This window comes from Oncorhynchus gorbuscha, linkage group LG09 (genome assembly GCF_021184085.1).
Source record: "Oncorhynchus gorbuscha isolate QuinsamMale2020 ecotype Even-year linkage group LG09, OgorEven_v1.0, whole genome shotgun sequence".
NCBI lineage: Eukaryota > Metazoa > Chordata > Actinopteri > Salmoniformes > Salmonidae > Oncorhynchus > Oncorhynchus gorbuscha.
In genome coordinates this window covers 76,873,967-76,890,543 of record NC_060181.1, presented here as the reverse complement: position 1 = coordinate 76,890,543, position 16,577 = coordinate 76,873,967, and the positions used below count along the sequence as shown (strand labels likewise).

Here is a 16,577-nt window from a genome sequence, read left to right as displayed (position 1 = left end):
GAGAGAGAGAGAGAGAGAGGGGAGAGGAAAGTCTGGCAGCCGCTCTCCTCCCACCACACCGCCTCAATAAGCCCCGTCCACAGGAGCTGTGATGGAAAATTACCCTGTGACCAAAAAGACAGGTCAGTTTAGAGCAAAGTTAGACTCGACTCTTCAGCAGCCCAGAGAAGGATGGCCAGCGCAGTCAGCTGAACAGAATAACCGTGTGCTGCTTCTGGCATGGAAAACTCCCAAGCCCCTGTCGGCAGACGCACAGCCAGCACCTGTGGTTGGAAAGCTGTCTTTCTGCCTCAGTTGAACAGGCAGTCTCTATCTGTGTACGGCAGCGAGATAGCTGTGGAGAAGGAATGTATACGCCAGCTGCAGAGTGGAGTCTGGGTCATCCACCCATTCAGCCCCATAAGGTATTCTTCTCCAGCTACTGTTTTTGCTGCCTTGGCATTTTGTCTGTCCTAGAACAACACAACAAAGTTAGACCTAAGGGAGGTCTTGGCATTTTTGTCTATCAAAGAACAACGCAGCAAAGTTAGCAAAAACAGCAAAGACCTTAGGTATATGCCAAAGAAAACACTAAAGGGTGTTTCTAACAGTGATTCTAAGAAATGCGTGTGTGCATGACTTTAATCATGTACATACCCTTTGTTATTGTGTCTTGTAGGAGTTACTACATCATGTGTATGGTTGCCATCACATTCCTGAATTTGATTGGGATCCCCATGGAGATAGCTTTCTTAGACGGGTACAGTGGAGTGGGCTGGGAAGGTTTCAATGTCTTCTCAGACACTCTGTTTCTGATGGATGTGGCTCTGAATTTTCGCATGGGTATCATCTCTGAGGACAGTGAGGTAATGAGGCGCTGACTTTACTCTATTTTCAGACCAGACCCAATCTGCGATAGTTGTATAATCCCTTTCCACAAGCATGCAAACCCAATCTGCCCTTGCTGTAATTGTTTCAGTGCATGTGAAGGGACAGTTTAATTGAAACCCTGGCCCATGTGCTAAACCTGCAGCTGTTATTTGCAAGAGCTAATTGAATTTTTTTAAAGATAACGATTCAGAGAGAACTATTTATACAGATTAGGGTTGCTTTTGTGTTATATTCTCACGTGAAAATAACAGGCGCACACTTTACTGGGGAGCAAGATGCTTAGTAAATATGTTCTGAAGTGCACTGTGCACAGATGATGAAACATGATGAAACATGACTGTGGACACTTTTCATTTCATAAGAAGGAAATACGCATGTAAAGAGGCTGATCAAGCACCAGGTTGTGTCTTATTCTGTTTCAATTTCATGCCAAACTAGTGTAAAATATTAATCTGAAAGTTTGGCCAATTGACGACCCTGTCAAATTTATATTAATGCACTTCTCTATTAGTAGCTTCTGACGTACATTCTGGATGGCATCACTGTCTCGTTTCATTATGGCCAGAATTCCCAAACATTTAGCTTCAGTTGCATTGTTGAAGTATTCATTCATTTGTCTGAGGAATGCTGCCAAGCACTAATAACAATCAACTGAAAATCTACTGTCTGTTTTTCAATTCCGTAGGTGGCTATACTGGATATCAAAAAGATCCGTGTGATTTACCTAAAGAGTTGGTTCATACCAGATGTGATTGCAGCATTCCCAATTGGCTACATACTATTAATTGCGGTAATGATAAATTATGATAAATCCATCACGCTGTTATACATTAGTTCCAGTCTATTGTAAGATCAATACATTTTTAAATATTTTTTATTTCTGTATTTTATTGTGACAGGAGTTACAATCCCACAGTGACACCTCCACCTCAGGTTCCAAAGCCAGTAGAATGGTGCGGATCCTCATGTTTGTCCGAATCATCAGCCTTGTCAGGCTCCTCAGAGTCTCCAGGCTTGTCCGCTTCTTCAATGAAGTTGAAAAGGTAAGTTCTGGTATGCTACCATCTCCTAATGCTGAAAATATCACAAAGTCAAACCTTGTACTACAAATTCCATTTGGCTAAAAATGAATACAAAGAAGGACAGGAGAATAACTTTTGATTGGTGTACACATTACTTCTAGATGATCTTTGCAGTCCAATTAGTTCATTTTTATTTCCATCTTTTAATTGAGTGCATTTGTTTCTTTCTCCATAGGTTTCAAATGCCAACTTGGAGTATGTTCAGCTGTTCTTCCGCATACTGTCTTTGTTTATGATGATGTTTCTGCTGTGCCACTGGAACGGCTGTATCCAGTACTTTGTCCCGATGCTGGAGGAGTTCCCATCTGACTGCTGGGTCAGACAAGAGAAGCTGATGGTAAGCCCCACACCTACTGAGACATGTAAGGTTTTGGCTGCATTTAAAGGGTTAGTTCACCCTATATAAACAATGTGATATTTTACAGAATGCCACAGTCGGTGAGAAGTATTCCTTTGGAGTGTTTCGTGCTCTCTCTCATATGATCCAAATTTCCTATGGCTCCAACGAGTCACCAACAAGTAAGGACTGCTGATAACCTGTTGATATTCTGTTGACACAATAGAGCATGTCTTTCATATATGCTCATACAGTATATTAGACCCGTGCTATTCCAAGACTGTAGTGCCCGGAGTTCAATAGCCAAGTTTTACACTGTATTTATGTGTGTACTGGGTGTTTTGCTCCCTAGATGAGGTGGAGCTGTGGGTGGTCATGACCAGTATGCTGTCTGGGGCTCTAATGTACACTGTACTGGTGGCCAATGCTGCTGCCATCATAACCAACGTAGACCAAGCAGCAAAGGCCTACAAAGATAAGGTATACTACGTATAATGGAAATGTAATGCCTTGGCTTTAACACCGACGACTCTGCTTCAAACTCGATAAACTCGATAACATAAGCAAGGAACTCTATTGATATGTCACTTTTGATTGTAATGGCATGTCATTCAAAGTCCACCACGTCTGATAATCCACAGATGAATCATCTAGACGACTACATGACCTTCTTGAAGCTTCCTAACGACCTTCGACTTCGAATCCAGAAGTACTACGGGGCCCGATATGGGGGGAGATGGTTTGACGAAAAGAACTTTCTAATTTCAGTCTCCTCAGCTTTGAGAGAGGTACTTGAGTCGATCATATTCTATTCTATTTTATTCTATACAATTTAGGTCCTACTGTACATTACACAGACCTTATACAATAGTTACACAATTGTACCACTATAAGTATAAGTACGTAACTACATTCTACTTACCTATGGTTTCCTTTGGTTATCACACCTTTGTTTAGTAGTGGGACCTGCCTGTCTATTTGTGGAACTTCTGTTTGTCAATGTTCTATTTGTGGAATTTGATTATGAAACGATCTGAAAAAAAAGCTCTGTGTGTGTGATACAGGAGATTCTGACAGTGATGTGTTTGAGCCTGCTGAACAACGTACCCATGTTCCAGAACCGAGACGTCAACTTCCTGAACACCGTTCTCCTCCAGTTTCAGCATGAAGTCTTCCAAGAGGATGATGTCATCTTCCAACAGAATGCACCCGGAGACCGCATGTTCTTCATCGAGCACGGCCAGGTCCTGGTGGAGACAGACTCCTTCTCGCAGGAACTGGCTGATGGAGACTACTTTGGAGGTCAGGCTCAGATCCGAGTAGCTCAATCCAGCATCATTCATTTATTCCTTCATTCATTTGTTCAGACTATCATTCTATTCATCACACAAGAGATTGAGTAATCTAGAAATTCTGATTGTCAAACCTCATCCCCCATCCGTTTTCTTACATAATAGAAAAAGACCCAACCCCCCACACTTGTTATTCTTATTCTCCTGTTCTACATTGTTTTGCTGATTTCATCTCTTGGGACTATGCAGGATATGACAAGGAACAGTGGGCTAAGCTGATATGCTGTGTAATAAATTTATATTGTGTTGTTCTATGCCGTACTGGTTTACAGAGACCTGCCTCATGACCAAAGGAAAGCGTTTGGCCACGGTTCAAGCTCTGACCACCTGCCAGCTCTTCTCCCTGTCCTCAGAACGCTTCCAGATGGTTCTACAGGGCTTCCCTGATATCAGGAGAGACATGGAAAAGTTTTCACAGCAGGACAAGGAATATGTGCGACATCTCTAGTACAGTGCGGCCATTTATCAACAGTAGTGGTCACTAAGCCTGGTTCTGGAGAGGTACAGGATGTGCAGGCTTATGTTCCAGCCCAGCACTAACACATCTTATTCTGTTAGTAGAACTAGGTGTTCTAGTCCTGTGCAGCCTGAAGCTCTCCATGACCAGGATTTGTGACCACTTATGTATTGTGTAGCTCAGACTTAGTATTGTGTAGACTGGTCTAAAATTGTATTATACTTTATATATATAAAGATTTCATTGTTATTTATTTGTTAAACTGTGCATCATACAACCCTTAGTCTGGATTACTAATAGTTATACCCTAGATCCTCTCTGGGTGGATCCAAAACAGTATATGATATTGTTGCTTTAACTAAGAGTGTATTTTGTGTATTTCAGGACATGTAATGCAAAACAAAAAAGGGGTTTGAAAATGTATTTATTGTGAAGAAATAGTATTAGAACTGTTTTTTGTTTTTCTAATTTCCTTTATTGTGAAGAAATGTCAATGACATAATACAAGGGCAATTTGGTTATGAAACTACCGGTATGAAACAGCAGAAATAAAGAGGAAAACATGGTTTCAGTTGACTGTGAACATCTGGAGTTTTTTAAAAGTAGTGCATTCATGTGTGTCCAGATGTAGCACTGCAGCAGCTGAGCCTCAGCCCGCAGGCCTAGCCAGACCCCCTTTCTCTTATCCAAACACACACACGGTGCCCGAGGCCAGCCTGTCTTTGTACCCGTACAGGTAGTAGGATGCTTGGGGGAAGTTGCACTTCATCTCCATATTGTCTGGCACCACGGGGATGTCCACCGCGGAGCACAGACCCTCCTGCAGCTTCTTCAGAATGCGAGAGGCCATGTACCATCGGACCTTCCCAGGGTCCTCCTCGATAGAGGCGTACACCTCTGGAGGCGGGTTGGGGATTTTTCACTCCAGGTCCATGATCAGCTGGTGGATGCGGCTCTTATCCAGCGAGCTGGGCATGTCACGGCAGCAGGCCACCACATGAGGGCAGGGTGCTTCAGACAACACGAACAGGAAGTGATTGGGCTGTAGAGTGGTCTCCCGGACCTGCCCTCGTCCTCATCCAAAGGCCCCACGGCAGAGTGCACTATGACAGCCCAGCGCAGCCAGTCGTAGTTGTTCTCCAGGATCTTAAAGATGCCAGCTGCTGCCTCCTCGAGGGCTGAACGCCTCTGCATGACCTCCTGCAGCTGCTGACGCACATCTTTCTCCGCCTGCTGCAGGAAGTAGCCCGAACAGCGCCCCCTATCAGTCTTCATCTTCCCGTAGAGGGCGCCAATGTGATCAGACCAGGTCTTCATCAGCAGGGCCTGGTCGAAGAGGCACAGCAGACCTGTGCCCAGGACAAAGTTCACCTGCAAGGAAAGGGAAGAGAGGCTGATAGAACAAAACCCAAGTTCTATGCTGTGACTATATGACTCATGTTCAGTATATTAAAAAAAAAGGTAGAGTGTTGGCCCACTTGGATGATTGGTGCGCTACTATACTGAACAGACGGCATTTTGTAGAATCAGCATTTGGAGAAGCATAGCACAAAGCTATTTATGATTTGAAAAATCTGCTGCAACAGCAGTGGCTGGGATGATTCTTCAAGATCATAGAGTGCCTAAAATAGCAGGTATTTAATCAGTATCAAGCATCATACATTTTGCTGCTATGTTTGTGCCTGATATGTTATCCAAGGTTAACATAACAGATGTGGTTGTATTTTTACCAAGGTGAAATAAGGTTTTCTCTCTACACACGTTTTATGCTCTCTTAGGAGAGGAATGCAAACAGACATCTGACCTAATTTTGCGGTGTGATGTACCAAGTGTTGGACTAGATAGGGGTGAGCTTTGGATATGCAACTGCATTACAATTATTGCAAAATATTTTGAATAACAACACAACCTGTAACTATTTTAGGGTTAAAATCATTAGCCTGAGTACCAGTCTGTTTGTGCTATCATGCCAAAAATGTTTGGCTTGACAATGACAGCAATGGAGTTGGTAAGAGCACAAACATATTTGGGACCAGGCTAGAAAATCATTAACTTCATGTCTATTTTACAAACTATTTTAGTCTGACAGTTGGACAAAGCATGGCTCCCAGGCAAACAATTTTGTTCTTTGTACTTCATGTCTAATTTTGTTAAACTCCATACACTGTGTGCAAATGATTTACACATTCAATGGTTAGAGATATTGAGAGTTGAACATAATGATAACTGTTGCCTGTTGGGCATTGTGTGCTGATGGCTGACCACACCCTGACCCCCACTGACCTGGACACAGAACTCCCTCATCTCCCAGGGGTTGGACTTGTGGCTCTGGACCAGCTCCTCCAGCAGGATTGGCTGGTCCGTCAGTGCCGACACCCCCATCAGCCTGCTGTGGAGCATTGTCAACTGCCTCGCCAGCCGGTGCTCCAGGACGTACTGGAGGACACCTCTGTCTCCCGCTTGGTGAACTCCGACTGTGCCCTGACGGCCACGCCCAGCTGGTAGTAGACCGTGGCCAGGTCGTCCTCCAGGAGATGGACCTCTTGGCCAGTCAGAAGGCCCTGCCCTACAACACCCAGCTCCTGGTCTATGTAGTCCAGATTCTTCATGGCCAGGTCTGTCTCGTCAGCTAAGGCACTGCCACCCAGGTAGGTACAGATGCCCTCCACAAGGGTCCTCATGGTCTGCATGTAGCCCACCAGCTCCAGCACCTTGCCAAACATTGCCATGGCTAGAACTAGATGGATTTACTTAATAAATATATGTTCATTGTGAAACAGCCAACTGATTCTGGTGCTGAGGAAAGAAGAGGCATACAAATTATAGGCCAATACTCCACTGTAGTTGATACAGTAGGCCAATATCTACTAACTAACCATAATATCAGCTTACCATATCTACTGTACATACCTTTGATATTCAGAATAACTTGTAAACTTGATGTGCTCCATTACTGTGCTCCATTACTCATCTGTCAGAAGGTCCCTCCACCTCCCAGCTCTAACCTTCCTCTGCACTCATCCCCATATTGTTTTTATTTACTGTTCTGCTCTTTTGCACACCAGTATTTCTACTTGCACATCATCATCTGAACATCTATCACTTGTTGTTTGTGTCGCAGTTGTAAATCAGAACTTGTTCTCAACTAGCCTACCTGGTTAAATAAAGGTGAAATAAAGGAAGTGAGTCTAAAGTAAATTTAAAGAGGTATAGAAAAATGTTACTCATGGATGTTACAAATGTTCCTTTGGAAGTGCATTACACACTCTTGGCTTTGAAGTTTGCTTATTGATTATTTTGATTATTGATTATTTTTACAATTATTCTAAAATGATCTCTTGACCATATCGTTAACAAAAGATACTGTATATATCGAAGTCGTCAAGGACGGCAGGTGGCAGAATTGCATTTAGCTCGAGATGCTTTCTCTTCTTCGGTCTTGAGAGTCCTGAATAAACCTACTTCCGTTAGGTTCCGGATGTGGCGCCAAATTTGAAAAATACTCCTGTTTCAACTTGTATGAACGTAAACAGACAGCGAAAATTGATTATATTGCCGTTGAAGATAATACTACTTTTAGAAACATATCTGCAAACAAATGGACTCGTCGGCACGTTTTTTCACTAAGTTGCGAAACCTAGCCGTGAATTTGGAGACCGAAACTGCCAGTCTTCAACAGGCACACCAGAACTACGACGATGAAGGTAACGTTATGAAACAGACTTCAACGCTAATTTTATTTCAGCTAACGTGTCTAGTCAGTCAATGCACCACCAGTGACTAGTGTATTCTTGTATACTGTAAAATTGTGTTTCAGATCATAGCACTGAGGGTGCAGTGGGAGTTCTGCAAGAGCTGCACTCCGAGGTCAGGGGACTCAAGGTAACTGTCAATTTAGCACCTGCTGAGCTGTTTGAACAGCTCTGTGTAGCTTATATAGCTATGTGATTCATTAGTATACAGATATTTACATAACTGGCTTGTTTTGCATGCCCAGGGCCAGGTGAAGGAGCAGCTGGTGCGCCAGCAGGCAGGGGAGAATGATTTGAGGAGCTTTATAAAGATGTGTATGGTGCTGAAGCAGAGGACCACAGAGGACATTCAGAGACTGATGAGACACTATGAAAAATATGGCTACAGAGCGCCTAAGAGCACACAGAAACAGTCAGGTAGGAAAGTATCTCTATTTAACACTTCACGTAGTATGTCAATCATTCAGTATTTGGTTTGGTTTACTTGATATGCACTCAGTGTACAAAACATTAAGGACACCTACTGTTTCTATGACATAGACTAACCAGGTTGAAGCTATGATCCCTTATTGATGTCACCTGTTAAATCCACTTCAATCAGTGTAGATAACGGGGAAGAGAGGTTAAAGAAGGATTTTTAAGCCTTGAGATTGTGTGTGTATGCCATTCAGAGGGTGGGTGGGCAAGTCAACTTGGGCCAGCATTCCTGTGGAACGCTTTCGACACGTTGTAGTCCATGCCTGACTAATTGAGGCTGTTCAATGCAAAAGGACTTGTAACAATTTCAACAGAAGATTTGACATAAACAAATTTACTTGAACAGTGCAGATGCAAAGTTTGGTAACAGAATGAAAGCACAAATTAGTCCTTATGCGTAGTTGTATGATTTTTTACTTTGCAATCATTGGTTTTTGTTTGACATTTTAATGTGTAAAATCTGAGTTTCAGCATCAATCTGTTACTGTGGAATTGCCCATTTCTATCAGAATGTTCTCCTGACCTGTTGGTTTATCTAGATATCTTGTCTCTCTCCCACAGAGTCGAACGGCCAGGAGGCAGAAGCTTCAGAGAAAGAGGACGAGGGTGAGACCGAGGGAGGAGAGGAGGACAAGGAGGAAGGAGAGGGATACCTCACCTCAGTGACCCCTCTGAAGATGCCCCCTCCGCCCTTCATTGACCCCTTGCGCACCCCTCAGCTCTCTGACTTCGGCCTGTCGGAGATCCACCTGAAGAGGGTGTTGGGTGGCACAGTGTTTTCCAGCGCTGAGGCCCCCATGCCTATGATGACCCTACCTCTGCCGTCTCTAGTCCTAGCCATGCAGCCGCCCATGCCCAAAACGCCCAAGTGCACCTTGCGTATGGACGAAGATGACGACCTCCTGACCCCCCGCATGGTCGACTTTGGCCTCACGGAACACACTGTGTGTCTCAACAATGACTTCACCATGGACCTGCAGCGAAAGAAGCCCACAAAGCCTCTCAGGTGTGTAGTATAATACTGTTCGGCCTGTCTCTGATTGACTTTCAAATCCACTACTTGGCTGGTTTAACAGCTTCCAAAGTTTCACCCAAGTTCCTACAAAAATTACTAAGTCAGCCTTCTCAAGTAGAATGTCCTGTGCTCATAGTCTTATGAATGGTGCTGTTTTGTTAACAGTTCAGCAGTGTCCTTGGGCTTGGGAGCAATGTCACAGAGACCGGCACATGTCCTCTCCACTCCACCATCAAACAGCCTGGCTACCATGGAGTCCCCCGAGCCGCCTGTATTTTGCACCCCAGGTCTGAAGATAACAAAGTCTCAGCGACACGCTCTGTCCCCTCCTCTGCAGGGAGAGATTGACCCAGAGTCCCCCTGTCACCTTGGCAACCACCAAGCCACCCCTGAGGTCCCAGCATTTGAGACACCATACATCAACAGACTCCTTAGCACCAGAAAGGTGTGTGTTACTGTCAGTTGGTCAACGTGTCTGTTTGTTTATGCATTTATCTATTTATGGAGACCATAGACCATAAACTACAAATTGCACTCAAATATAGTGAATAACTGTCATGTTGTTACAGGGTGAGAGAAACACACAGGCAGATCAAGACCAAGACCAAGATCACTCAGAACTTCCAACCTCCAATAGAGGCTCCAGTCAAGCCTGGTCATATAATGTGTCAGAGATATCAATCATTGGATGTACAGAGGAAAAACTTACACCAGAAATGCCAAGCCTAGAGTCCTTTCTGGGCAGCTCTCTTCCCTATGTAAGCTGAAACTGCTATAAAGGCCCTTGAGTGCTTACTTTCCCCCTGTTGCTGATGTTGGTATAGTTAAGTTTGAGTGTATATATTTTGCCTCACTGTCTCTCATCTCCCTGACTGTAGAGGGGTGGTGGTGGAACCAGTGGAGAGCAGACTATGGGGTCAGGAGAGCCCCCTCTCTCCTTCCTGGATCAGGATGGTCCCACCCAGACATTCAACCTGAGGACCCCACGGGTCAGAGGGGACTACCCCGAGCCATCCACCCCTGAGATGCCGGACCTAAGCTCTGTCACACAGGACATCTTTAAGGTGAGTGGACTGGAGACTTGTGGGATTCAGAGTATGGAGTAGATATGGGAACTGTGCTTTCCCTGTCCAGACAGTGGAGAAAAATGCTTTGTCTGTACTACTAAGTGTGAATGTTTGAAACTTTTAGATAGCGTTGTAATTATAACTACTGTGCTGACTGGTTCTGATGGGTTTGTCTTTCATCTTGCAGCTTATTTCCCAGAGCAAGAAGCTCCCCACAGCAGTATTTCAGCCACACCTCAAGCCTTCAACCCTCCACACTGCAACAGGGAAAGAGAACAGGTAAAATCTTACGGTGTCAACAAAGAATGTAGAATATGGTTGTTATTATTAGCTTATCTTCAAAAGCTAAACTGTCCCCAATATCAATAGATTACTTGACTTGAAATTACTAGTCATACCTCTCCTCTCTCTGTGTTGTTCCTCCAGGGCTCAGAGTCTGGCTGTGGTGTCCGAGAGGGAGTTCCTGAGTCTTCCAAGCTATCTGAGACAGATTCCACTGTCCAGCCTCAACCAGGCCATTCAGAAGATCAACGGTGCCAAAGAGGAGCGAGGCCACAGTCAGTCACGGCTTACTGCTTTTGTAAACCATTAAAACTTAACTCACTGAAATTATGTTTTCATATCTCAAGTGGAGACACACAACTATGCCCACTCAGGGTGCCGTTTACATTTTTTTTTTCATTGCATTCCATGCCACTCTCAGGAACTTAAGTTACTGTCCTTCTGAAATTCATCTTATTGTGACGCTGTTGCTCCTCCTTCAGGTGGTGATGCGGGCCCTGCATGGTTTCTGATGGAGGAGCTGAAGAGGATCACGGGGGGTGGGCACCAAGGCCCCCATGTACTTCCTGTGTCTGACTGAGTTAAAGAGGCTGGAACATGTGCAGGGAGTAGGAACCAGCGCCATGTACAAGGTCCTGTCAAAGACACGTACCTGATCTGAAGTACAATGACATTCCCTGCCTTCTTAAACCTCCCAAAGGGCTCAACACTACTGATTGAGGTCCTATGTATTGACTCCCCTGAATAGGCCTGGGTGCCAGTCTGTTTAGCTATCATTCACTCCTTGCCACTGCTGTCATGCTAAACATTGGCATATGACAGAGTACAAGGAGTGAAATGTTAGTGAAACAGCCCGGCACTCAGGCTAGAATAGGCCCAAAATGGATTCATTATTTTATTTTAATCTTTGAGAACTGTACATAAGTTTTGTCTTGGTCTTTTTAATTGTGTAGGTCCTTCTGTTCAAAATGCATGGATACTCAGTCGATTTAGCATTTTCATAGGTTTCTATGAGTATAATTGGTCTGTATGTAATCTCACTAATAAATACATAATTATGAACATGGTGGCTTAGTTCAGGATTGAGTGATCTTTTTAACAATATAGCAATAAATTATAACAAGTCAGACAATTGAGCATTGTAAAATGCATACAAACTACAAAAAATTCCAAAGGAAGACATGGTAGTATGGTTAATTTCTACATAACAATTTGATGATTAAAAAACGTCAGTATATAAAATAACACTGATCTCCTACTTCTATGCAATTGGGGGACATGTTGAACCCCCAGGCAGGGCTTCTAGTATCAATAGGGTCTCGTGCCCCAGGAGAAGGGGTTGCTCTGTTAGGAGGGGTGATGTGATGTCCAGGTAGTCTATATCTGAAATCGCTGGGACTGTAAGGTCATGGCATCATCTGGACCCTTCCATCCGGACAGTGCGTCGCCTATATCCTTCAACCTGAAACAAATCAATAGTAACAATATTTACAGTGTTGTCTGTGGCTGTTCATTGATATTACAGGGCAGCTCTGAATGTCAATCATCAGTTACCTGTAACCTTGTCGTTTTAGGGTCTGTGTAGACTATAGCAAAGCCAAAATATGCTCTTTTTTTTGCATCAGGGTTAGACCTTTCACAAGACTCTCAGTGTGGCGTCCAACCTGAATTAAATGAAATAGTTTCAGAAGCATACAGATTCTGAATGTAATTTAAGGTATTCTGACTGACCTTTTCTATTGTCTATTCTGTACAGCCGGGGTGTATTCATTCTGCCAGTTGCAACTAAAATGTTTTTCTATTGGACATTCAGGTAGGTCCCTCTGTTTCATTCTGCTTGCTTAAGAAATGTTTTGCAACAGAATTGGCTGAATGAATACAGCCCTGGCGATAGTTATACTTACCAGGTGAAAATCTGGAGCTCACTCAAAGGAATGTTCCCATATGGTGGATGGCGTTGGAGAGGTTGTTCAGGGAGAAATGTTTGGAGAACGGGAGTGATTTGGAGAAGATGGAGGATAAGGAAGAAAGCGGAGCATATTATGAAAAAACATGGAGTTTGGGATTACACAGGCCTTCTGAAAGATCTGGTGAAGGAGAAGATAATGGACAAGGGGGAAAAAGGAAACTGGAAATGGTTGAGGGAATATGGAAAGGGATTTGACAGAACTTGAGGAAATGGAGAGTGAGGAGGAATTAGTGGCAGGTGCAGTGATAACTGTTGAGTGTAGAGGAAGGTTGGCATCAAGTGCAAAAAGAGGGATACGTGTTCCTGTAGCTCAGTGATGGAACCTGACTAGAGAGTGGATGAAGTTCCTGCAGTGAGAACCACTGAGGTCGGGCCTTGGTCCGAGGATGTAAAGGATGATTCTGGCCTTGTGGGAGTACAATTTGTGGAGAGAATGGATCCTTGCATTTTGGCTGATCCATAAGTGGTCGTTGAGTGGAGAAGAGGTTGGGAACTGTTGGGTTGGTGAAGGTAACTAGGAGTGGACTAGTAATGATTTATTGTGTTTCTTCAGCCCAGAGGGAGCGGCGTTCCAGATCACGTAATTAGGGACAAGAAATGTGACTTGTTTTGCTCTCCAGAGCTGGACACCGTTGAAAGGAGTGATAACGAAGGTGGCATTAAATGTTGAGGAAGATCAGTTGAAAGTGACGATTCCCAGTGTACTGAGCGTAGGTGTTGGCAATGTTCTCTAGTTGTGCTGTGATTGGCTCAGTGTTCTGTCCAGTGGCAATTTAAGAATGTTAATCTTGGTGGGGCAAACAAAACAAAAATGTGGGATGCATGTCAGCAAAGCCACTACACAACACTAAACAATACATTCATTGCACTGTAACGGTGACAAACGGTGCCCACAAACTGCTGCTACCACTGCTACACCTGGCTATCAGCAGAGCCTTGTCTGGCAGCGAAACAGTTCATTCAGCCTAATTTACTGCCTTTAAAAAAACATAGCTGATATGGCTGATTTGCAAATGTGGTTTCTACTGACAATTGAGATGTACAAACTATGGCATAAGGGGACGACACGTGGATAAGAGGCAATCCGTAATTTCGATTAAGACAATGAGCGAGCTAGGATGGACGTATTAATTACAACTATTTGTTCAGAACTTTTTAAATGTACAGCGACAGAATTCAGAACATGGGCCGTTCTTACAGTGTTCCCCCTGTACACCAGGTCAGAACCGTATGATAAATAAAGGGGGCGTTTAAGCAGACAATGAAAGCTCTTACAATATTCACTGATTACATTTCTCAAAAACAGGTTATAGGCTACATGTGCACCACCAAGTCAGAACAGTAGGTGAAATTAAGAGGTGAAAATAGACCAAATTATTAGGGTGAGGCACATTAACAGCTTACTACGCTATTAACAGCTTACTACACAACATACACTTAGTATTACTTTCTTAGCTACAGTACACATCTCCCTGGCATATTACATAATTTATGCAGCAGCATACAATACATTTTTGGACTCACCTTGTTGTGCTGTGCTCACAGCTGGCGTGGCGGTACTTCATGGGCAAATCTTGTCATCAAAATCTGCCGTTCTCTGGATTTATGGTGCTTTCAAGACAACATAGAGAAAAAAAAGATTTAAAAAATCACGTTGTGTCATAGTTCTAGAATGAGGCCAATTGTGCACCGCCCCATGGGTCTCCCGGTCGTGGCCTCCAGAAACAGATCCTGGACTCAAACCAGGATCTCTAGTAGCACAGCTAGCACTGCAATGCATTAGACCACTGCGCCACTCGGTAGGTCCCTACCTGTCATTATTTAAGCCCAGGAACAATTGCTTTTTGCGGGACAGTAAAGATGATTGAATTGACTTGAACCAGCAGGGGGCATCGGTGGGGAGCAACACTGAAGTACTTCATAGGCAGTGTTGGGGAGTAACAGATTACATGTAATCCGTTACATGTAAGGGATTACAAAACTGTTTTACAACTGTTTTTACCAACACCAATATTTTAATCAGATTACAGATACTTTTGATAAACTAGATGATTACTTCGAGGATTACTTTTAAATTCAGAAAGGACATTTTCGAAAAAAATATTTTACACTTTTTGTGCATCTCGGAGTTGCCAGCATCCCGACGTTGCCTCTTCACTGTTGATGTTTAGCTTGGTGTTTTGCGTGTACTATTTAATTAAGCTGCCAGTTGAGGACTTGTGAGGCGTCTGTTAATCAAACTAGACACTCTAATGTACTTGTCCTCTTGCACAGTTGTGCACCGGCCCTCCCACTTCCCTTCCTATTCTGATAAGAACCAGATTGCGCTGTTCTGTGAAGGGAGTAGTACACAACGTTGTACGAGATCTTCAGTTTCTTGCAAATTCTCGCATCGCCTTCATTTCTCAGAACAAGAATACTGAGAAGTTTCAGGAGAAAGTCATTTGCTTCTGGCCATTTTGAGCCTGTAATCGAACCCACAAATGCTGATGCTCCAGATACTCAAAGGAAAAAAGGCTAGTTTTATTGCTTCTTTAATCAGAACAACAGTTTCCAGCTGTGCTAACATATTTGCAAAGGGGTTTTCTAATGATCAATTAGCCTTTTTAAATTATCAACTTGGATTAGCTAACACAACGTGCCATTGGAACACAGGAGTGATGGTTGCAGATAATGGGCCTCTGTACGCCTATGTAGATATTCCATTCAAAATCAGCCGTTTCCAGCTACAATGGTCATTTACAACATTAACAATGTCTACACTGTATTTCTGATCAATTTGATGTTATTTTAATGGACAAAACATTTGCTTTTCTTTCAAAAACAAGGACATTTCCAAGTGACCCCAAACTTTTGAACGGTAGTGTAAATATACACACGCGGAATATATGCAGTACCAGTCAAAGGTTTGGAAACACCTACTCATTCAAGGGTTTTTCTTTATTTTTACCATTATCTACATTGTAGAATAATAATGATCATGTAGGAACCATAGAAGTGCCAAGTATGTTTATATGGGCCTCCCTGGTGGCGTAGTGGTCTAGGGCACTGCATCGCAGCGCTAGCTGTGCCACCAGAGACTCTGGGTTCGCGCTCTGTCGCAGAGCCCAGGCTCTGTCGCAGAGCCCAGGCTCTGTCGCAGCCGGCCGCAACCGGGAGGTCCGTGGGGCGATGCACAATTGGCCTAGCATCGTCCGGGTTAGGGAGGGCTTGGCCGGTAGGGATATCCTTGTCTCATCGCGCACCAGCGACTCCTGTGGCGGGCAGGGTGCAGTGCGCGCTAACCAAGGTCACCAGGTGCTTCCACCGACACATTGGTGTGGCTGGCCTCCGGGTTGGATGCACGCTGTGTTAAGAAGCAGTGCGGCTTGGTTGGGTTGTGTTTCGGAGGACACATGGCTTTCGACCTTCGTCTCTCCCGAGCCCGTACGGAGTTGTAGAGATGAGAAAGATAGTAATTACTAACAATTGGACACCACAAAATTGGGGAGAAAAGGGGGTAAAAAATGTATATAAAATAAACATGTTTTATATTTGAGAGTAGCGATGATGGCAGCTTTGCACACTCAACCAGTTTCAACTGGAATGCTTTTCCAACAGTCTTGAAGGAGTTCCCACATATGCTGAGCACTTTTGGGCTGCTTTTCCACTCTGTGGTCCAACTCATCCCATGGGTTGATTGTGGAAGCCAGATCATCTGATGCAACACTCCATCACTCTCCTTCTTGATCAAATAGCCCTTACACAGCCTGGAGGTGTGTTGGATCATTGTTCTGTTGAAAAACAAATGATAGTCCCACTAAGCGCAAACCAGGTGGGATGGCGTATCGCTGCAGAATGCTGTGAAAGCCATGCTGCTTAAGTGTGCCTTGAATTCTAAATAAGTCACTGACAGTGCCACCAGCAAAGCACAAACA

The 16,577-nt window shown here is 43.9% G+C and overlaps 2 protein-coding genes across 4 annotated transcripts; both read left to right on the top strand.

Moving 5' to 3' along the window:
• The first annotated feature begins 34 nt into the window (after positions 1-34).
• Positions 35-4,681, top strand: LOC124042970 (potassium/sodium hyperpolarization-activated cyclic nucleotide-gated channel 1-like). Of its 3 annotated transcripts, none has more exons than XM_046361130.1 (10): positions 35-404; positions 659-845; positions 1,556-1,660; positions 1,770-1,913; positions 2,128-2,289; positions 2,378-2,471; positions 2,642-2,769; positions 2,931-3,077; positions 3,447-3,591; positions 3,914-4,681. In XM_046361130.1, exons 1-10 carry the CDS (start codon positions 220-222, stop codon positions 4,087-4,089), a joined length of 1,473 nt encoding a protein of 490 aa, XP_046217086.1. In that variant the 5' UTR covers positions 35-219; the 3' UTR covers positions 4,090-4,681. The 3 variants fall into 3 exon arrangements, with proteins under 3 accessions (XP_046217086.1, XP_046217085.1, XP_046217087.1); XM_046361129.1 differs by having other exon boundaries at positions 37-404; positions 3,354-3,591; XM_046361131.1 differs by lacking the exon at positions 659-845 and having other exon boundaries at positions 214-404; positions 3,354-3,591.
• A 2,874-nt stretch (positions 4,682-7,555) lies between these two features.
• Positions 7,556-11,760, top strand: ska3 (spindle and kinetochore associated complex subunit 3). Its single transcript, XM_046361128.1, has 10 exons — positions 7,556-7,802; positions 7,916-7,980; positions 8,096-8,267; positions 8,889-9,333; positions 9,508-9,787; positions 9,912-10,100; positions 10,221-10,406; positions 10,597-10,688; positions 10,836-10,966; positions 11,174-11,760. Exons 1-10 carry the CDS (start codon positions 7,697-7,699, stop codon positions 11,269-11,271), a joined length of 1,764 nt encoding a protein of 587 aa, XP_046217084.1. The 5' UTR covers positions 7,556-7,696; the 3' UTR covers positions 11,272-11,760.
• Positions 11,761-16,577: the final 4,817 nt, after the last annotated feature.